Source organism: Thunnus albacares, chromosome 6 (assembly GCF_914725855.1).
Source record: "Thunnus albacares chromosome 6, fThuAlb1.1, whole genome shotgun sequence".
NCBI classification, from domain to species: domain Eukaryota; kingdom Metazoa; phylum Chordata; class Actinopteri; order Scombriformes; family Scombridae; genus Thunnus; species Thunnus albacares.
The window spans coordinates 32,379,801-32,402,289 of record NC_058111.1 but is presented as its reverse complement, the minus strand read 5'-3'; the positions used below and the strand labels follow the sequence as shown (position 1 = coordinate 32,402,289).

The 22,489-nt window shown below is 41.0% G+C and overlaps 1 protein-coding gene across 1 annotated transcript in view; it reads left to right on the top strand.

Annotated features, from left to right (window-relative positions):
- LOC122983822 (alpha-2-macroglobulin-like) overlaps positions 1 to 22,489 on the top strand; it is a 37,891-nt gene that overhangs the window by 4,760 nt on the left and 10,642 nt on the right. Inside the window, exons 3-14 of the mRNA XM_044353948.1 lie at positions 1,119 to 1,343; positions 2,127 to 2,168; positions 2,751 to 2,772; positions 3,165 to 3,310; positions 5,131 to 5,280; positions 15,741 to 15,887; positions 16,041 to 16,140; positions 16,240 to 16,363; positions 18,218 to 18,443; positions 20,832 to 20,958; positions 21,538 to 21,659; positions 21,787 to 21,838. Coding sequence (XP_044209883.1) covers positions 1,119 to 1,343; positions 2,127 to 2,168; positions 2,751 to 2,772; positions 3,165 to 3,310; positions 5,131 to 5,280; positions 15,741 to 15,887; positions 16,041 to 16,140; positions 16,240 to 16,363; positions 18,218 to 18,443; positions 20,832 to 20,958; positions 21,538 to 21,659; positions 21,787 to 21,838 — 1,483 coding nt within the window. The remainder of the gene's footprint in view (positions 1 to 1,118; positions 1,344 to 2,126; positions 2,169 to 2,750; positions 2,773 to 3,164; positions 3,311 to 5,130; positions 5,281 to 15,740; positions 15,888 to 16,040; positions 16,141 to 16,239; positions 16,364 to 18,217; positions 18,444 to 20,831; positions 20,959 to 21,537; positions 21,660 to 21,786; positions 21,839 to 22,489) is intronic.

Below are 22,489 nucleotides of genomic sequence, written 5' to 3'. Positions count from 1 at the left end.
TGATGAAACGAAAATCAACCTCTATCTAAATGATGGAAAGGAGAAAGTGTGGCGAGGAAAAGGAACAGCTTATGACCAAAGGCATAGCACCTCACCTGTAAAACATGGTGCTTCTGTTATGGCTTGGGCATGTATGGCTGCCAATGGAACTGGTACACTGGCATTTATTGATGATTTTACTGCAGACAGAGGCAACAGGATGAATGCAGAGGTGTACAGGACACTTCTGTGCGCTCACATTCGGACAAATGCATCAAAACTCATTGGACGACAATCCTAAACATACAGCCAAAGCAACCAGGGTCAAGAGGTAGAATTTCCTCAACTGGCTGAGTCATTCCCCTGATCTCAATCCAACTGAACTGCATTTCACTTGCTGAAGACCAGACTAAAATCAGAGACCCCACAACAAGGAAGAGCTGAAAGTGGCTGCAGTGAAGTCCTGGGAGAGCATCACCAGGGAAGATACAAAGTGTCTGCTGATGTCTATGGCTCCAAGACTTCAGCCAGTCATTGACTGCAAAGTATTTTCTGCAAAATATAAGATATCAAGTCACAATTGACTGAGCATGATCACGGCTCATTTCCAAGTCAGCACATGAAATTTAGTGTGATTAATCAGTGGGTGGAGTTTATAATAAAAAAGCAAAAATTTGAGCAATACTGAACTAAAAACTTTGAAAAAATCATTAACCATCATCTTTTTGCAACACACATTGCAAATTGTGAGGAAACTTTGCTTCACTGTAAACTATACTCAATTATGAAGCCCATTAGTCAATGGGTAGAATCGAGATAATGTGGGTGCTTATCAATAAATTAAGAGTTCTTGTAAGAGTTGTTACCACTGTCTTATGCACACTGTTTCAACATGTTGAAGAGACTTTGTTTGACAGACCTGCCTGTTGCTAAGCTATAATTGGACAGTGTTCAGAGGAGGGAGTCAGCAAAGGATCATTAACTTAGGCATCACTACAGGATAGCCAATGTTAAAAGACTCTTTGTGAGCTTGCTGCTTCTGACAATAATCTTTTAAGAATGATAATTAGTAATAAATGGAATATATTTTATCATTTGTGTTGTTAGCTGGTTAATAGCACTTCTTCTCTACAATCCAGGCTAGCCTGACACAACGCCCGGAGCAAACATACCAAAGTCCACACTATGAGAGAGCAGAACACACTCTGTCCTTGGTCCGGCCGTTTTCTCCTCATTCTAAAACGGTCAGCTTTCTAGAGGTGAAGAAGAAGGAGAAACCACTTCCCTGTGAAAGAGAAGAGCCCATCTCCATCCAATACACTATAGTAGGAGAGACCCAGGGCTCTGTGGATGTGATGTGTTTGGTGAGTGCTGGGTGTAAAGTGTGTGTACACTTGGTGATAAATCGCAACAACTGAGACTACAAACTACCCTTGAAAAAAGCAATGGAAAAAAATTCTTTGCATTTTTTATTTCCTTGAGACAATAATAGCGACAATCAATGTTTTTTTTTTTCCTGGAGCGACTTATTTGTCGCTAACTTCCTGTAAGGAAGCAAACTGAAAAGTCACACTATTTAAAGGCATCTAGTGAATTTTTTTTTAGCATAGCATACCTAAACCAAGTGGTAGAGATGGCTCAATCAAGTGAAGTTCAACACATTTTTCAATAAGATATAGTGACTCAAAATGTGTTCTGCCAAACAGTTGAGCAGACACACATCATGATTGTAGTTAAGATTTGGGAATCGACTGATGAGACCAAGTCAGGTTGAGTTCCTTGTGCTGTAGTCTGGGTCAGTTGTTGTTGATGTTCAAAAGAATTCTATGGTATGTAGTGTTTAAGAATCATATATACAGTTTACATCATACATGTTCGTAGATTGATTTTTTATTTTTACCTTCAACATCACAGGTTTGGGTGGAAGCAATTATAAAAATGCACTGAAAAGGGTGTGCAAACAAAATAATAGAGATTAGAGAGAGAACGGAGAGAGAACAGCGAGAGTATTATTTTGTTATCCAAGTCATTCAGGTTTCAGTACAGAAGTACAGCTAGGATTCAGTTCACCTTGCTCTTACAAAGTTCCCTCACATCCAGCTCTCTCTGGAAAGTTTACAGTTCATGTTTCTCTTAATTTCCACCAGATCTTATCCAGAGGAACCATCATCAAGCAAGAACTTCAGAAGGTCTGTTGTGGAAATTTTCCTGAGAAAGAGGCACATGGAGACATAAAGAAAGCATTAAACATTGTTACTTGTTGAAGCAGTTGTAGACACTGTACAATCCCTCACATCATCAGTAACAATTATACAAATGTCCAAACACAAACAAAAATACAACCATCTTGTATTTTAGCAGAGAAAGCATGTTGTTCAGCTGGCCCTTTCCCTAAAGATTGTGAACCCAAACTAGACAGCTTTATACCTCTCCAGAAGCAAAGCTAAAAACAGTCTGGTACCTAAATGGGCACTTCCACAAACCGTTACACCTTCTTACAAACAAGTATGGTCTCTAAAACAGTAGGCTTAAGACAAAGATATCTCTAGCTAACCCCAGAGGTCAGCAAGCAATCCTCAGATAGAAACAAGTTCAAGAGTTCAACTAGCCTAGGAGTAGGATTTCTTCACCAACATGTATCCCCAAAATGACAATGACATTACATCACATTCAGTTGATAACAAACATTGACCCCTTAGTTTGAAAACATTTGTAACATATATACAAAAGATTTATAAAATGATAACCTACTACTCAATTTATTTTCACAGGTCACAGTGCAAAAGGAACCTGGTAGGTAAAGATGGCTTTGAAAATGACTTAAGTGAGAATTATCTACCCATAAAGTCAGATTTGCAGAAACACTCTCAAGCCAGTTTTATGTTTTTCTAATAAAATATTATCCAGTAGAATTTTGCTTCATTTCATACACCAGGTGGAGAAAGACAGAGGAGACAAGGGGAGAGAGAGAGAGAGAGAGAACTTTAATTAAATCTACAGCACTTCAACTAGCCGATACATGGATGATCCACACATTTCTTACTTAGACATAATCAAAAGTCATGTTTTTGGTCCAGGGAATGAAAGTTTCCAAGACCTAAAATTGTAAATGTACTTTGAATTTGTAAAGGATTTGTGTTGTGTTGGTTTATATGGCTGACCATGATATTTTGTTTGCTTTTCAGTGACTGAGGGGGAAGTGTCCTTTCAGTTGAAAGTGTCTCCAGAGATGGCACCAGAGGTCCAGGTTGTTGCTTATGCTGTCCTCCCCAGTGAGACTATAATAGCCCACAGTGCAGACTTCTCCACAGAGAAATGCTTAAGTCACAAGGTCAGTGCAAAAAGAAGAAGATGATGTAGATTTAGATGTAAAATGATATATCAGTGTAGTCTCATGTTTAGGCTTCTACTTTCACAGTGGTTTCATTCAGCTGTGAAAAGCAACAGTATGTGCAAACCCAGTGGTTAAGGTGCAGTCACACAAGCACCAACCTGCAGATGTCCGATCTCCATTTCATTTAAATGACGAATTCAAGGGCACATTTCCTGTTGTGCTGACTCAACATTCACCTTTTTCAACTATCACCTGCCGATTTGCATGGTCGATTAGTGTATCATTGCAGTGTTCTAGCAGAGTGACATCACCCCATTTAGGGCATTATTACACTGACAGGCTGCAAACCACAGTATCACTCTCATATGTGATCCCACGGATCAATATTTAGTTACTACCCCCATTAGAACCAAAACATCAGTCAAGTCAACCAACTCACGTGGAATTATTATTTGAATGTAGAATAACTACAGCGCTGATGTATGGTGTCCAGGCTATGACCTCATCACTCCCCAGAGGGAAGCACCAAGCGAACCAGTGATAATAACTGAAGCAAAATCTTTCAGTTAGTTCAGGCAGCCAACTTGATTAATCACGGCGATGTACTTATATTGTCACTGCTCTGCTCACTCTTTTACTGCATGCCTGTTTCCACATGGCTCACCTGAAAGATATGGTGTCAAATACTGCAACTGCTGTTCATGTAGAATTTCAAAAGCTCCACCTCCACCCTCCTTTGCGCGGTTGGCGCATACGGCAATAAAGGTTCCTAGCTTCCGAGTTTGCTTCTGTGCTGTGTAGCTTATTGAATATGAACAGCAGTGTTTCTCCCACTGGCCCCACCCGGCCCTTTACATTGTGGCAACGTCACAGATTTTTAAATTGCTTTTCTCAGCTCGAGGAAAGTTTTTTATAAATATAAAACCTGCATGGATCAAAAATTCACAACAGAAAGAGCCATAATTGAACTTGTTTGCAGTTCAGGGTGTCTTGTCAACAGTTTTATAGAAGTCTCATTTACAATGGTGGTCTATGGGGAAAATGTTTTTTAGGCCGCAGGGGTGTTTTTCGCAGCAATACTGCGAGTAACCACTGGGAAAAATTGGCTGCAAAGCTGATTGGCAGCACCCTATCCACCTCTTATAATACATCCATGTCCTGCAGATTCTGAGTTGGATAAGTGGTGCGGCAGCATGCATGGAGCTAAAGAGTGAGCAGAGCACCGAGGGCATAAATACACCACCATGATTAATGTGGTGCATTGGATATATGTTGGAGTGCAGGCTTCAACCCAAGTTGAATGGATTATTATATAAATGGAAATATGTACAGTGATGATATCTCCCATCTAGGCTTGGACCTTGTCACTCCCCACAAGGAGGCACCAAACTCAGCAGGGAGTGGGGAGTGACGATAACAACTTCCCCTTGCACGCCTCATTTCATATCTTTCTTTTGTCAGATGAGAGGCTAATGTAATTGTACCTTAAGAAACAGAACAGAAAATCATGAGCTACATGGGTTGTCCCTGTATCAGCCAAATCAGCTACATATTGAATCTAATGACATTTTAAGATAAGTTTGATAAATTTCCATTTACCACTGAGATCCATCATGCCTCCAGACAAACAAACTGGCCTGTTCCTGGACAGAAATCTGAGGGTGAACAATCAGTCTATCATCTTAAAAATAAGAAAATGTGTCTTCTATATACATATTATAATAACTACTTCTATCAGATGATTCACTGGAGCAAAATACAGCAGGTTAACAGCTCTAAAGGTCATTATGGTGCATCTGATTGTGTGTGTGTTTCAGGTGTTGTTGGAGTTTTCTCCGTCCTCAGCTGTTCCAGGGGAAGAAAGCATCCTGAAGTTGACGGCCCATCCAGACTCTCTGTGTGGCGTGAGCGCTGTCGACCAGAGCGTCCTCATTAAGGAGCCAGGGAAGACTCTGAATGTAGATAAGGTCAAAATCAACCACAGCAGATGCATTCGATTATTTTATTTATTTATTGTGTTCTGTGTTACATCAATGGGTTTGTAACAAGCAGCAATTTCCACAACTTGAGTCTGAAGTTAATGCCGAAGTACGATAAAGGGCCCCTAGATGCTCCAAATGACTCCTATTCAAAAAGCATGAACTTCTCTCTAGAAGTACTAAGTTGGAGTACAGTCTCCATCTCTAAATTCAGGCCCTCTAATAAGTGTGCTGGTGGTCATTTTGACTCATAGTAGCTTTGATATCTGCCTTGTAAGCGTTGTTTGACAGCTGTGATTGACAGTTGGCTCACCTGCTGCTTTCCCCAGCTCCGGGACTCACACTGAGTCGGACTATGGTCTCAATATTTCACTAAGTTTAATGTTACTTGATAATGATACCTACCCTGTTAGCACAATTTAGCTTAAGTAGCTAACGTTAGCCCAAGTGTGCAGCACTTCCGGTAAGATAGCATTAGCTTGGATCTGAGGTAGCGCGGCGTCTTTCCAGGGCGTGAAAGGCAACACAACGCACTCCTTATTTGGAAGGTCCTGGCTCCAAACTGAAAAGATGGCGGCAATCATAAGCTGGGCTTCAAACCAACTCCAGTGCAAACCGATGGGTGACATCACACCTTACTACATCCTTATTCATATACAACCCAGTCTCACAGCAGTTTGTGAAATAGTCAAATTTAATCTATATGTTCGTGTACATGGACTCAAATTTTCCATCTTTTTCGTGAGTCAGCATGACTTTCAAACAAATGTATTTCAATTGGAAGTGTGTTTTATGCTTGCACCTAGTTTTTATTTTCTGCCAGTCGGAACTTTGGAGCATAGAAGCTGTATTGTTTTTTCTTGTTTGTTATTCATTTATTAACTATAATTGCTACATTACTCAACATTTAATCACAAGATTTCATAATTGTTTTTATTTATTTATTTTAATTTTATCAGTAGCCACAGTCAATGGGCTGCATCAGTCCAGTGGGCAGAGTGGAGGACCTGCTGCCCAGAAGTATTTTCTTTACCATGTTAAGGTTTTCTTTTAATGATATCTTTAACATTTCTCAACACAAAAACACAAAAGTGTTCTTGATAACTCAACAATACAATAGGTTAATGTTATGGTCATCAGTTTTAATAATTTCTCCTTCGATTCTGAGAAATAAAGTTTTTTTTGTCAGGTTTTGATAGTGATAGGCTAAGGAAGTGCATTGTGTTGTGGGCATGTTCAACTACTGTTTTGGGTTGTCTGCCGTCAGTGGACTTCATTCCATTTCAAATTGCTTCTGTTTGCTGCAACCTGAATCCACACACCGTTGTCTCTGTTAAGAAAAGGCATTTTATAGCCTGTGATTGTAAAATGTGAAGTTGCTCTTTTAATTTCATATTTCCAAGAATATGTGGCTGAGGATATTTAATATGAAATCATCTTTCTTAAAACATATCAATTAATATTGAGCCACGTCATCCAATAAAGCATGTTGTACCATCTTGTATATGGCCATATAAATGGGATGAAGACAGGGTTATCAAACTAGACTTTACGTTTCACATTCCTCATTTAATCCCTGCACTTTCACATATCACCTTCATATATTTCATATATTACTTTCATATACTTTCATTATTTCATATATTTCATCAAAGTGGACTTTAGAATGTGCATTACATTCAACCTCCACTGTTACATTATTTAATCATTTATGCATGTCACATTTAATTGTTACTCTTGTCACCTTCATATATTTCATACACTTCATTTCTTTGTCCATAGCACAGTCCACATTTCCTTTGTCAATATTTAATTTCAAGTTTTATATCCCATTTCAAAACTATTACTATTCTATTATGTAAATAAACTTTAAAATTTCAATTTAAGTTTAGTATTATTTAGATTATTTCACTATTATTAATATTAACTTACTTTTATCTATTTTTATTCTTCTGTGTTGTGTTTTTTGGGAGCAAACACCAAGACACATTCTTTGTATGCTTGCATTGACTAATAAAACAGATCCTGATTAAATGGGTTATGACATGTTGACATAAATCCCAAAACCAAGAATCATAAAGATACAAAAAATCTCCAGGGTTGTGTAAATAGAAGCCTATGCCCCAACCCTAACCCAAGCACTTCAGGCCTTCCCTCAAGCCTGTAGTAATGCCCTTGATTATCAGCAGTATTATAATCTCTGAAGGTGACTCATTTTGGTCATTATTTCCTCTAAAAAAGAAAAAAACAAACAAAAAGGTTTGTTTTATATCTTGGGCCTTCAAAGTTTTCTCTGAAACTAGGCCTGGGATGGTTTGTGTCCATGAAATGAGAAAATTAAAACTTTATTGTGGAGCTAAACCAAATACATCATTGGAAAGGTCTCAACCTGCAGAGTAACATATGTCAGTATAAAGATTCTACATGGCTCCTGCTTTGAAATACTGACCTTTGAATCTTGACCTTAGTGCATGTTTGAAGGCTTATAATTCAGCAACAAAACAGGCCAAGACATGAGACCAACTGTTATAGAGAGCTCTTGACCTCAGCTATCATGTGAGTATAATCAACTACTGGGTTTGCTATCAGATATAGGTAAAATATGGTTAAAATTAATTTTCACCCATCTAACAATTAGATATTTAAAATCGTATTACACAAATGTGTTTACCATCCCCTTAAACTCCTCAGTGTAATTTCAATTCAATATTTGCGATGTCCAATTCTAGGAAAAACACTAATATATTTTTAAAAAACTACAATTCCCTAGAGCCGTGCCATGCAGCTTGATACAAATCTTGATACAAATCTACACCACAGTTGTAGTAATTCAGGTTTAGGGTTGTAAAAAGTGTTGCAAAAAGATATATCTACTGAATATATCAAATATCTAGTACAGCCGAACTAGTAATTACACTGCATCTAGATGAGCTATGTTAAGAAAATGTAAAGACGTTGGTTTATTTCAGATATTTTAGTCAAAACAGGAGTCGAAAGTGCCAAGTCTGCCCACACGATGGCAGTCTCCTCTGATGTCATGCTGAGAGCGCTGCAAATGCAACGCCACTAACACACTGTTAGCTTAGCCTGTTAGTACCTGCTACCACCAATGTTACTGAAAAAAATACATAAATAGGTTGTAAGTTATTTAAATCTATATCCATGGAGCTGTGTGAAAGTTAATCAGGATCCTTTCCAAGAAATGGAACAAAACCAGCTGATGCATCATGGCAGACAGGCTGGAAATAAAGCTGCTAATGTTAACTTCGCTGATTCACTCAACACTCAACAATTCATAAGAACTTCATAAAAACTCTGATTTTAATCCTGCTGCTTTGGTTGTTAAACTGTCACATTCAGTGTGTCTGTCAGTCAAACTGTCAGGTTTTGTCATGTTTTATTTGACCAGCCCAATTTCAGAAAAGGACAGTCATATTAAATCTCAACATTTTTGAAAAGAGCTCTGCACACAATAAGTCAGGTCCTCCGGTATGTCCACCGGACAAACACGGATCATTGACTGTACTAATAAAATGAAAATAAAGAAATAAAGGAAATAAGGACAAAATGTGGGGTTAAATGTTGAATAATGTAGCAGTTATAATTAAAAAAAAGAATATTAAATAAGAAAAATAATACAGCTTCTGTGCTCCCAAATCCTGATTGACAGAAAAGAACATGCTCCATGAAACTACTACTTCCAATTGAAATACATTAGTTTGAAAGTCATGCTGAGTGTCACAAAATAATTGAAAATTCATGTCCTAGTACACGAACCTAAAGATTAAATTTCATGACTATTTTAGGGAAAGAGAAGAGTAATGCTTTCTATTTCCTAACTATTCACTTTTGAGATCTTCCAGAGCAAGACAGTGAGTGGAACTGCCCAGGTTTATTAAATTTAGCCCTAGACACACCCTAATCTTCTGAGGTCAACTTGTTAGGTTTCTCATGTGAGTCGCAAACACAATGCAACAAAATGTTAACATTTTTTTGGTGCTAAAAAAGACATTAATATCTGGAAAGCAACAGCAACAAATGTCTCACATTAGTTCCTCACATATGTCTATCACTCATGGTAACTTGTATGTAGACAACTAATCTTTCAGTATATGTATATCAGTATACCTCTAGCACTGAAAATAAGATAAGAGAACTCTCAAAGTTGTGACCCTGGTCCGAGTGTATACGGGCAGGGACACCGAACTTGGAGAACCATTTTGCCACCAAAACCTGAGCCACAGTAGAGGCACATTGATCACGGGTGGGGATGGCCAGTGTGTACTTACTGAAGATGTCAGTCATCATGAGGACATTTTTCATTCCATTATGGGCAGGTTCCAAAACAGTGTAGTCAATGGCCAGAATCTCATTAGGTCGTGAAGCCAACAAGTGTCCAATGAAATTTCGAGCAGTGGGTTGGGTATCCTTGGCAACTTGACACCTCTCACAGGCCTGACACCAGTGCGCCACCTCAGAGGACATACCTGGCCAATAACACTGTGGCCATAGTAACTCCAAGGTTCTCTCCACACCTTGGTGGCCATGCTCCTGGTGAACCTGAGTCAGCACCTTAGCAGGCAACAACAGCTGAAGTACTGCCTCAGCACCATCAGGGCGAAAAACCTGGTGGTACAAGACTCCATCCTTCTCAACCAGGTGGTCCCACTGTCGAAGCAGTGCCAATGCAGGCTGAGATGCCCATTTCCGCTCCTCATAGTTGGGACGCTGCTTTCATCTCCAGAACACCAAGACTTCCTGGATCACTGAATCAGCCTGCTGGAGAGCACCCACGTCAGAGAGGGTATAATGAGGCAAGACAGTAAAGGAGCTTGGGGTGCTTAAGTCTTTCCCAACTGCAAGTCTTGCCGTAGTGGTTTGGGGAGTGAAGTGCCAGGGACCAGGGCTTCCATTTACTGTAAGCTGGGTGTATACTGACGAGACAAGGTATCTGCATTCTTATTGCTTCTTCCTGACCGGTATTTAATTTCAAAGTCAAACGATGCAAGTTGGGCAGCCCAGCGTTGTTCAGTTGCACCAAGCTTGGCAGATGACAGGTGACTAAGTGGATTGTTGTCTGTGCAAACAACACACTTGTGGCCTAGCAGGTACTCCCTGAACTTCTCCGTCATGTCCCACTATAGCCCCAAGAACTCCAATTTCACTGAGCTGTAGTTCAGCATGTTGTGCTCTGTGGGCCTCAGACCTCGGCTGGCATATGCTATTGGTCTGACTTTGCCCCCTTGATCCTGTGAGAGCACTGTCCCCAGTCCACTATGACTTGCATCCACCTCCAGGATAAAGGGCAGGGAGAAGTCAGCATAGGCAAGCACTGGTGTCATGGTGAGCTTTGTCTTCAGTGCCTCAAAACTTCTATGACACTCTTCTGTCCAGGTCCCAATGAAACCCAGTTCTGCCTTCTTCTTAGACCTTGTGCCCCCCAGCTCTGCCACCAGCCTATGTAGCGGGGCCGCCAACTTGGCAAAACCCTCCACAAACCGGCAATAGTAGCTAGCGAACCTCAGAAAAGACCACAGTTCTGAGACAGTAGTGGGGGGTTGCCAGTTAGCCACCACTGCTACCTTGCTTGGATCTGTGGAGACACCCTTGTCGGAGATCATATGGCCCAGGTAATGCACCTACTGTTGGAAAAATGCACATTTGGTGAGCTTCGCCTTGAGACCTTCCTGCTGAGCTGACCCAGCACCATCTCCAACCTTTCCAGATGTTGTTCTACTGTGGAAGAAAAAAATACAATGTCATCAAGGTAGAGAGGCAATGATTGGCCTTGCTGGTCTCCAAATAGCTGCTGCATTAATCTCTGAAAGGTGCTGGGGGCGTTACAGAGCCCAAAAGGCATGCGATTCCACTCAAACAGCCCAAATAGAGTGCAGAACGCAGTCTTGGGCCGGTCTTTCTCAGTGACTGGAACCTGGTTATACCCACTGGCGAAGTCCATGGTGGAAAACCCGTCAGCGCATCCAGGGATTCCTCAATGCGTGGCAGAGGAAAGGCATCCTTCTTTGTCTTGTTGTTCAGTTGGCGGTAGTCTATGCACATGCGCAGACTGCCATCCTTCTTCCTGACAAGAACAATGGGGGAGGCGTAGGGGCTGCGACTCTCTCTGATCACCTGTGCCTCTAGCAGTTGATTGATATGCTCTTTTACCACCTCATACTCAGACGGGGGTATGCACCTGTAGCGCTGCCTCACAGGAACATCATCTAAGAGGGGGATATCATGGGCTATCAGATTAGTACAGCCCAAGTCCCCATCATGGACAGAAAACACGGAGGTATACTTCCTAAGAAGTGACCTCACCTGTCCCTGCTCTTATGCAGGCAAGGGGGACAAATCCATGGCCTCTATCTGATCCGGCACAGTGCGAGAAACAGATTGAGACCCCACTGTAGCTACACCAGATGGCACCTCAGTGACCCCTGTGGGCAAGCTGACAACTACAATGGTGCGGGGGTAGAGCAACACGTCAGTGGAATCAACATTAACGATTGGTATGTAGGCTGTGTCCCTTGTCACCCGAACTATAGCAGGGGACGCAAGCAGTCCAGCGGGAAAGCCAGAGTCCAGGGGCTCAAACAACACAGTAGTACCTGAATACTGCTCCGAGCACGTGGCTGCTACAACCTTCATCACACCACCTGGGATACGACAAGCCTTTCTACCCTGAACCTTTACCTTGCCTGGAGTATCCTGAGGGGCCTGCACACTAGCCCGATGGCACTTTTGTAACGCCTGCACAACTGACTCTGGGGCCTCGGATAGAGAGGGCAAAGAGAACAAGGCCAAGCCATGCTGCCCAAAGAGCTCTCAGTAGCATCTGCGAATCACAAAACACCAGGGACCTGACAGGACAACTCACCGGGGGAATCCTTCACCACCAACACCCTACACCGTGGCATTAACTTACCACAGAGCTCAACATCCAGCTCCAAGTAGCCAATGTAGGGGATAGGCAACCCATTGGCCGTTCTAAGCTGCAACCAGTGACAAGCGTGAAGGTGCTCTCAACCCTACGGCTCAAAATGCTGGAGGAAAAAGCTCTCTGTGACTGTAGACACCATGGAACCAGTATCTATTAAACAAGGCACTTTAACTCCACCCATGTCCACATCTAGATGAGGACTTGTCCAAGTTGACATTAGCTTGGAACTGTCCTCCAAATCACTGGGACCAACCCCTGAGCCAGTAGATGCCCCACCTGAACTATTGCTCTGCAATCCGGTGGGCGCTAGTTTTCCGAAGCCTGAGTTGGATGAGACTGCCTACCAGACTGTGAGGGAGCATGCAAGGAGTGCTAGGAGCGAGGAGGAACACGTGCCCCATCGCACTCCCTAGCAAAATGACCAGGCTGCTGACAGCACTGTCATATTATGGGACCATTACGAGGTGAATGGCTGCGCCGGTAAGAGTTCTGCAAAAGTCCAATGCTTCGAGTAAGCTGATTTAACTGCTCTTGCTGATGTTTCAGCAGCTCCCTCATCTCACCCATCTCAGCTACCTGGGGGGGATTAACCCACCCCTGAGGACCACTCTGGACACCATACTGAATACCAAACGCTGAAGGAACAGAGTGACTTTGACCCCTCGCACCACCTGGCAAACCCTCACGTTCCCACCTGATTGCCTCTCCCCTAACATCAAGTAAATTAACCGTAGGCTGTCTGCGCACAAACTGTTTTAGCTTGCAACGGAGGGCACCATCAAGGACATGCTCAACAAACTGGTCCCGCAGCAAAACATCAGCGTTAGGCATACCACCAGGTGCACGCTGCTTTACTGTTTCCATCAGGCCCATCAAAGCAAGGGAGAACTGCAGAGTCTCCCCTTACTGTTACCTTCTGGAAAAAAAGCTTCCTGTAAGGCTACATAGGACTCATCTGATAGAGATAAATGTCTCACCCTCATACAAGCTTGCACCTCCTCAATCTACTCAGTCAAACCTATGCCTGATCTTTCCCTAAACATGGGACATTTCCTGTCTCGGGGCACAAAAACCAGTCTCTCTGTGACAGGGGCACTAGCAGTGGAAGGAGCAGTATCTGAGGCAGAAGAAGTAGAAGGCCCAGCAGTAGGGCCAGGCACGGCGGCAACCTGTTCCTGGCACAGCCTCTCATTATCTGCCTTTAACTGTGCAACTAGGTCCCTCAATTCTCGAAACTCTTCCTCCATAACTACAACCTGATCAATGAAGGGAAGCTCTACAGTTGGTGGGGAAGAGTGATACAACCTCACCAGGACTTCCTACAGATCCACAAGAAATTAGCTGCTGCTTTGCCTTTAAGCAACCAAGAACAAACAAACCAAAAAAAAGAAGAAAAAAAACAAAAAGATTAAACAATGCTGCTAACAATTTTTTTTTTTTTTTTTTTTTTTTTTACAAGCAACAAAACAAAGAAAGAACAAAAAAGAAGAGGGGAACACACGTCTCTGCTTTCAAAAAGTGAATCCTGCCAACTACGCCAGACTGTGACAAGAGGAATAGGGATTAAAGGGCAACAACCAGTGTTATCAAAAGGATCCAACTACGCCACCCTGGGGGTTTTACCCAGGGACAAGTGTTACCTCAGACCAGTACCATTAACTCAAAAGGCAATAGGTTCATTACACCAAGAAGTGAGAGAGAGAGCATCAATTCTCTATTTTTAACAATAGCAAAATTTAGTAAAAAAAAAACAATTATTGAACGTACCGATCACACAGATATTAAAAAGAGGGGCAGGGGAATTATTCAGTGCCGAAGCTTACCAGTGGAGGGGAGGTAGGAGAGGTGTCCAGAGGAGAGTCACCCCAAAGCACACCTGTACACACATCCACACACACACACACACTGGTGAAGGGTCAAACCCAGGGATGCTCAGTTAAACACAGCACACAGGAAAAAGGAGGAACCATCACCTACAGTCACCAACCCCACCACCATGGGCGCTCAGCTCCTGAAAAATAAAAAGGGATACAAAATCAATAAAGTGCTCAACCAACAAACAAAACCACCAAACAGTTGCCCTAATGTTGAAACGCTTCACACTGGTTATCAACAGCTATAGGAAAGGGCCTCCTGCTGGTGGTGTAACAAAACAAGAAAAGAAAAGAATAGACCAACAAACAAAACTAAACTAAATGAACACATAGACAATACCAAACAACATTCATTACAGGGCATAAAGACGAAAGCCCTGTACTTGTACAACTAACTAGGAAAGATAAACAAATAAACCAAATAAAGTAGAAAAACAAGATTATAAATATGAAACCATTACATAAGCCATAAAGTTGGGACAAAATGAACTAAACTAAGCAAAACTGAGGATAAGCAAACAATAAAATAAACTATGAAAACAATATTAGTAATATGAAATCATTATGTAAGCTATAAAGTAAAAACAAATGAATGAACTAAACTAAGCAAAACTGAGGATAAGCAAACAACAAAATAAACTATGAAAACAATATTAGTGATATGAAATCATTATATAAGCTATAAAGTGGAGACAAATAAATGAACTAAACTAAGCAAAACTGAGAATAAGCAAATGATGACAAAAAAAGAAAACCCCCCGCTCACTACGCACACTCACACCCACACCCACACCATTAAAACGACTCAGCTAAAAAGAGTTCTAGTCGTGGTACTGCCGGCCTTCAATGCAGCAGCAGCAGATCCGACCAAATAAATCGAAAACAAAGACAATGATTATTAACGCTAATTATAGGCAAAGCAGCAGTGTTCTTGCAGTGTGGGCAAGAATGGCCGCAGCAGCTCCCGAGTAAGTTGCTATACGGCTGGCCAGAGCCCACAGTCCTGTAATACATAATGAAAAATCAAATTAAAATGGGAAAGACAGCTGCCAAAAAGAAGATGAACCTGACACCATAATAGGCTACATACCAATCAGGCAGCGTCTGTAAGTTCAGGAAGAGAGAGAGAGAGCATCTATGGAGCCTATGCTGCTACTACATACAGGGACCTAGAAGCGAAACAACGTGCGTTCAGTGTCAAGGGAGCACCCAGAAAATAACTACCTGCCTTTACAGGGTGCCCACAGACAATGATTGGCTCGAGATCGCTGAGTAATCAAGAGGCTAAGAGACTACAGGCCTGCTCAAACCAGACTGGAATACATTTCCATTCTGCTACATATGGATTGCACTTATTATTATTAATCCTGCAAATTTGCTGTCGTAAGTTGTCTGATGTTTTGAACACAAGTCCTAACATGTCTGAATCTTTCTCATTACTGCCTTCCTTCCCACATGATATGAATGGAGTATTAGTGTAGGTTCAGAGATATTTTTACAGAAATACTTTCCAAACTGAAACATTTTGTTATGAAAGAGTACCCCATATCTGTCAAGACTTTTATATTGGTCAGTGTTTACAACAGCAAATATTTCACAAATTATAGCCTTTCATCTTTCTTTCTTTTCAGATATTTGACTTGTTGCCTGATAAAAAAGCATCCGGTATTCCACATGATGTTGAAGATCCTGTAGCGTGTATAAATGTGAGACAAAGAAGATATGTTTTGCCGTACCCTGGACATGGCGAAAAAGATGACGCTTACACAGTTTTCCAGGTAATCATTATGCACCAATTCCTAAATGAATTGCTGGCAGGACATTTGCTGTGAAAATGCAATGGAAGATACTGAATAACAAACTGCATAATGGATACTACAATACAGACCCAGCTTTGAAGTGCCATCTTTATATGTTGGTGGTTTATGTAGAAAATGGGCCTGAAGATGGCAACAAATCTGTTCATCAGGATGCCATCATGTGTGAACTTTAAGGGAACAGAATACTACAGTCATCATTTCCTTCGACCAAGTAAGACACACGCTGAACATTTACAAGCTATAACTTCAGGAATGTTCACTGTTTCAAGTTGACCACTGATTCTGATTGAATATTGTCCTGTTTCTTCAGACGTATTTTATCGGACAATTAGCCTTGCTTCAGCACCAAGTATAGATGCAGGTCCACCTCCACCAATACAGACGGCCCGCTCTTTCTTCCCTGAGACTTGGATATGGGACCTGGTGGAAGTTGGGTGAGCTTTTATCACAAGCCTCTTAACGTCATGTTATTTGTCAGCTCAGACACGTAACCAAAACACTGCAGATCTTTTTCATGCTATAAAGAAACTGAAAAAGAACAACAGCAACGGGGACAAATTGCTCTGTATTGGCACACAACAGCAATGAAGTTGCAGTTTTTCATCTCTTGTTTACTCTGTTTCTCATACACACTCAAAACTTTCTATGCTGTGTACACTGATTAAAGGTTCTATTTGTAAGAGTCAAAAATTCCTGCAGTCAACATCCTGTTGGTCACACTCACATGTGTGCTTGCTCAGCAGCCTGAGACTATTGCAGGTTATGTCCTTTTCCTCTCTTACACTTCTCATAATAACAGAAAAGATCTCAACCGTGTTTCAGCAAAGCATCTCTTACTCCCAGTCAGTCAGCCTCCCCATAAACGTGTGACCACCAACAGAAAAAGCAAAAGGGGTTGACGTTGTTTGTTGACATTAGTGGGAGAAAGGCAAGGCACTCGGGAGTGTGCAAAAACGTCACATCCTTTGGATTTCTGCTGAAAATTTGGCACAGGTCCTTCACATAGAAATCAGTCCACAGGCTGTTACAGACAACCGAGAAAGTTGGGGAAGGTCTCGTTTTCTACGTTATGTTACAACCTGTTCACTCATTGGCAATAAAAAATGATTAATACATGTGAATTGCTTCACAATTCTTACACATAGAACCTTTAAGTATGGTTAATGAACTGCTCACTGTTTATTTTTTTCCCCCATTTATAGAATGTTTTTCAGCTGGATAAATAATGTAGGCTAATTGTATCCATCATATTTTGGGAAACAAATCAACCTAATTGATAAAGTTTCTTAATGAGCCACAGTACTGAGACGGAGACAACAATCTAACAATCTAAAACTATCTAAATGCAGAGATACAAAAGAAGTAAAAGAGAAAAAGGGGTGAACTGACCCTTTAAATGGACCAGTGGTGAAGAGATTCAGGTGTATCTGAGGAACTAAAAAGTTCACCTCTATGAGGAACCATAAAGCACCAAAACACAGTAGCTTTGGTCCTAGCCCATTAGCGGCTTTGTATGTAAGGAGGAGGACATTAAAGTCAATATGAATGTTACAGGAAGCCAGTGCAGAGCAGCTAGAACTGGACTAATGTGCTCTCTCTCGGTTCTGGTTAATAGCTGAGCTGCAGAATTTTGAATGAGCTGAAGCTACCAATCAGGCAACAACTACTGAAATATATTATTATTATTATTTAGTTAACTTAGGCCAGCAGGGCCACACCTCAACCACACCTCTAATCCCCTTTCAAGCCACTTATTCCTGGTCAACCCATCCTGCCCTGTTTGTCACAGATTTCTGGATCCACCCACCCTTTAACTTCCCTTCATCCATTCACCTTCCTACCTCAAACCTACCCCATCCCTCTCTCTGCTCATCTCTACCCACATCCCTTCATGCTCTCTTCTCTCCTCCCCTCATCCTTTCCTATTCAATACGGTGCATACCTCTCCCATGTCTCATTCTAGGTACCATCTAGGGGCCTGTAATCAGCTCAGGTGGAAACACGCCTGAGACAGAACTCCCACACTGACTCTCCCTCCACCCAGACCAACCTAACAGATGACCTCCTCCTTTCACCTTCACCCCTCCCTTTTACATCCATTCATCTTATACCTCCTGAATTTCCATTAAATCTTTAAATGACATATTGTTGTGGCATGGCTCTTGCTAGTGAATGAGACCTTAAGCAGCAAAAATTATATTATTATAAACTTGACAGGACCAATCTGAGATAGTAAAAGTATGTTTCTCTAACTCACATAATGTGTCTGTGTGTATGTCTTGATCCAGAGAGTCTGGAATGAAAGATGTGTCCCTCACTGTCCCAGACACCATCACCACCTGGGAGACGGAGGCTTTCTGTTTGTCCCCTCAGGGTTTTGGCTTGGCTCCTCGTAAAGAGCTCACCGTCTTCCAGCCCTTCTTCCTTGAGCTCAGCCTGCCCTACTCCATCATCCGAGGGGAGCACTTTGAACTGAAGGCAACCACCTTCAACTACCTGTCCAGCTGTATCATGGTAATGAATATTTTAACACTCACAATACTACTTAATCATTGTATGTGCTGAAAAACTATCAGAATAAAAGAATGTAAGCACTGGAGTCAAAATCTGAAACTGAAGAAAATACACTGAATGTTACAATGTAAAGCCACAGAAGTCATGACTGTTACTATAAGTTGCCACTGTAGTAATTTAACACTGCTTTAACACTGCACATTTCTCACTTGCACTGCATGCATGCACAGATTAGAGGGTTACTGTCACACAAATTCTCACACACAGACCTTACTTACAGTTCATGAAGTTGTTATGACTAATACAATAACATGTCAGCAAACAACTGTCTACTTACACATCCCGCAGACACAAAGCAGCATTAATATCCTATTTGAATCCAGTTTGTGTCCACCAGATGAATGTAAGTCCAGTATTAACTCTTCTTCTAACTCTAGTTCAGTCTCCACCAAAAAGAGTAGTAGTCTTTAGCTTGTTAACTTTGGCTCTCTGTCATTTTGTGCAGACAAACGTTAGGTTTGTCAGAGCTTGTTATATTTTTATTGATTTTATGGTTCATCAAGGATTTTGTATGGAGAGTTTAATGAAGAGTGAGACTCATCCATACAAGCCAATCAAACACCAAATGGAAGTGTTTCCATATACTACATACATATACTACTACTCTCTAATCATTAAAATAAATGTTGATCAAGGGATCAACATTTTGTTGTGCAATAAGTTAGTTGTTGCCTGATTGGACAGATAAACCTATTATGCACAGGCAGGAGTTTCAGTGTACATAACTTTGCTGCCTGCATCCTTAATGGCCTGTGTGCGTCTATTATGTGCTGCGCAATATATTTATCCCCCTCCCTCCGACGCTTCAAATAGGCTAAAGTTCCGTTCTGTTACATTAGAATACCAGATTTGATGGACCAAAGATATTCAGAGCTGGACTCAAAATATTTGGGGTTGTTCGCTGTTGCTGGACACGAACAAAAACAAGACGCAGGAGGCTTTCTGTGAAATCTACTGCGTTTCCACTGGAGTTGGTTCAACACTGAACATTGAGGGAAACAAATTAGCTGTCTTTCAGCTTTGGGGGGAATCTGATGTGTCATTTACAAATATTGGGGAGACAAAACTCCATGTTTCATATTTTGGAGGGGGCGTGATCCCCTGTCTCCTGCGATGATTACATGCTTGCAGTGAAAAATATTACTTCATTACCAAGGTGGGAATTGAATTTAAAAAAAGGGAATATAGGCTGCCAGTCACAAAACTGAAATGAAATTTCACATTTAGAAAGCTTTCTCACGCTCACCCTCCTGAATCCCAATTATTGGATGAAAATAAGTGTTACATGTATGCTAGATAGACAGAACATGTTGGGCCTTCAAATCTACTACTGTACATATCATTTTGTTTGAGTTTGTGAATGGTGCGTTGCTTGGTCGTTTTAAATATTACTGCTGCAAGGAATTGTGGGACAGAATTATCTCCTTTCATTTCGTAAAGGATAGTCAAGTGTAGCCTGTGCTAAAGGAGATTAGAAAGAAAGCACTGAAGCACCTTTCCTTTTTAGAGAATTCGATCAGCTCTTATCATCGCTGCCACTTAGATACTTCTAGGTCATTTCACTCAGTTAAGAACCTTCCAAGCAAAAAAGACTAGTTGACTGCAGCCTAGGTCTTGAGGTGGGAAATTGGCGGTACAGATGTCACTGAATATCGATCCCTGCTCCCATTCACACATGACCCCATGCAGGAAATGTTCCTGAATATTTCAGGGATAGACTGCATGTGTGAAAAGGGCTTAACATTACACACTGTGTTGAATCATTATGGTTTGGGCCCTCAAGACATTTGCTGCAGGGTAAAAATGTAACAAAATAACAACCCCTTAGCCACGGGGGTGCCCCAAGAACATTCTGCTTTGAACGCATTGATATATAATCTGCAACCCCTCTATTATAGCAGATGTTTGTCTGAGGGCAGAGGGGGAGTCAGTCAATCCAATACAGGGATACAGACAAGCTTTAATGTCACAGCATAAAATAAGAGGACCTCCCAGTGAAATGAGACATCACTGGGATCAAGGACATGAGGCAAAGGACCAAGGTTGCATTATATTTGAAGAATTCAAATTCACACCAAATAGCTTTTATTCTGTTATCTGTCCAAAACAATTACACATGTAGGTCATGATGTACATTATTTGACACAAATTTTCTCTAATAAAAAAGAAGGCCTGAGCATATACGATCACTAATTAAACTCCAAAAATATCCATTACTATTAGTGTTAAAATATTTTAGTCAAAAACTTTTGTTCATACCAATATGACTGTCAATCATTTTTCTTGTAACTTTACTGGCTTAAAATTGAGATTATGTCTGTTGAACAGGTCACTGTGACTCCAGCACCCTCCTTAGATTACACCCTCACCCCTCTCTCTGGTGACCAGTACACATCCTGTCTGTGTGCCAATGAACGCAAGACACTCAGCTGGACCATGGCACCTTCAGTCTTAGGTAAGTGTCACACCTTTATCCTTGTGTGCAGAGATTTTGTCAATACAATCAGAGATTGCTAAAATATTATATATAAACTGCTACTCCAATTTTGTTTCTGATTTTCCAGTGTTCTGTATTTTGTGGTAATTCAAAATAAATCCATGACAACAAACTGACTAAAGCGACTGACTAAAACTGATTTAAATTGTAGAACTTGTAAGATGTGTTCTAGGACTTTCATGAACATGAAAGAAACTTTAATGTAATTTTTGTATCTATTGGACTATACCGTTGCTATGATATGCCATTCATGTAAATGACCATTTAGAAACATGTATTACAACAAAATATTTTTGCTCTATATTTTCCTCTCTGCTCTATATAAACTTGTCAGGCTGAGTGATAAGAAAATATATTAATTAGACGAAAATAAATTATAAAAAAGACTAGAAGGGATTTTCTATTTATTCCCTACACATTTCATTCCTCCAAACTGTGTCACGGTGGAGAGGGATCCACCGAAATAAAACACTCCAAGCTCCAAGAAGTTTTATGTAGATAACTGATCTTCATACATGTTTTTATGATCATTTTTAGGGGTCGTGAATGTGTCAGTGAGTGCTGAAGCTGTGGCATCCCACGGGTCATGTGGCAATGACATTGTGACCGTGCCAGAGAGAGGTCGCGTTGATGTGGTCACACGATCTCTCATAGTGAAGGTGGGTACCTTAAATACAAGACGACAAAGAAAAAAGTGTATACTGTACATTTGATGACAAAATAAATGATCAGCTTTGACAGAGCACATGTGCTACTTACATGATTTTCCACCTCTTTCCCTCTCAGGCTGAGGGAACTGAGATGACAAAGACTCACAACTGGCTGCTCTGCCCAAAAGGTCAGTATGGTTAAGACCAGGGGCCAGATGCATAAACGATGCGTACGCACAAAAACCATGCATGCGCCATTTCCCGCACTTAAACTGTTATTTATAAGAACAGAATGTGTGGTGAGAACCTCACACAGTCTTCAGACTAGCATACACATGTTTTTCTAAAGCTATCTGAGTGTGATGTGATGTGAAGATGAAATATAAGGTGAGAGACGCAATCTTTAGTAAAACATGGTTTAAGTTGATAACCAGTTACACTGACTGTGTGATTTTTGTTATACAGAGATTTGTAAAATGCCAATCAAACGCACATTTAGAAATGCAACATTGATTAATTACTTTTGTGTGATTCATTTTATCATTCTTTTAATTTACATAGAGTCAACGTTTGATTTTGCTGTTAGTATTCTTTTTATTTTATCCTTAGTTGAGACACACCTTGTAAAGTCAGTTTACATATGAGAGCTACAAACTAATCATTAATTGTATATCTGACATATCACTGCCGACAATGGTTTACAGACAGCTGTTCTGCTGTTGGAGAATCTTGCTGGTGCAAAACTTCTTTCCTGTTTGTTTCACTGGCAGGTGTACAGACTGGTGGAGCAGGCGGTAAAATGATATGAAAACATCTGATTCAGGGCTTCATCCATTTAT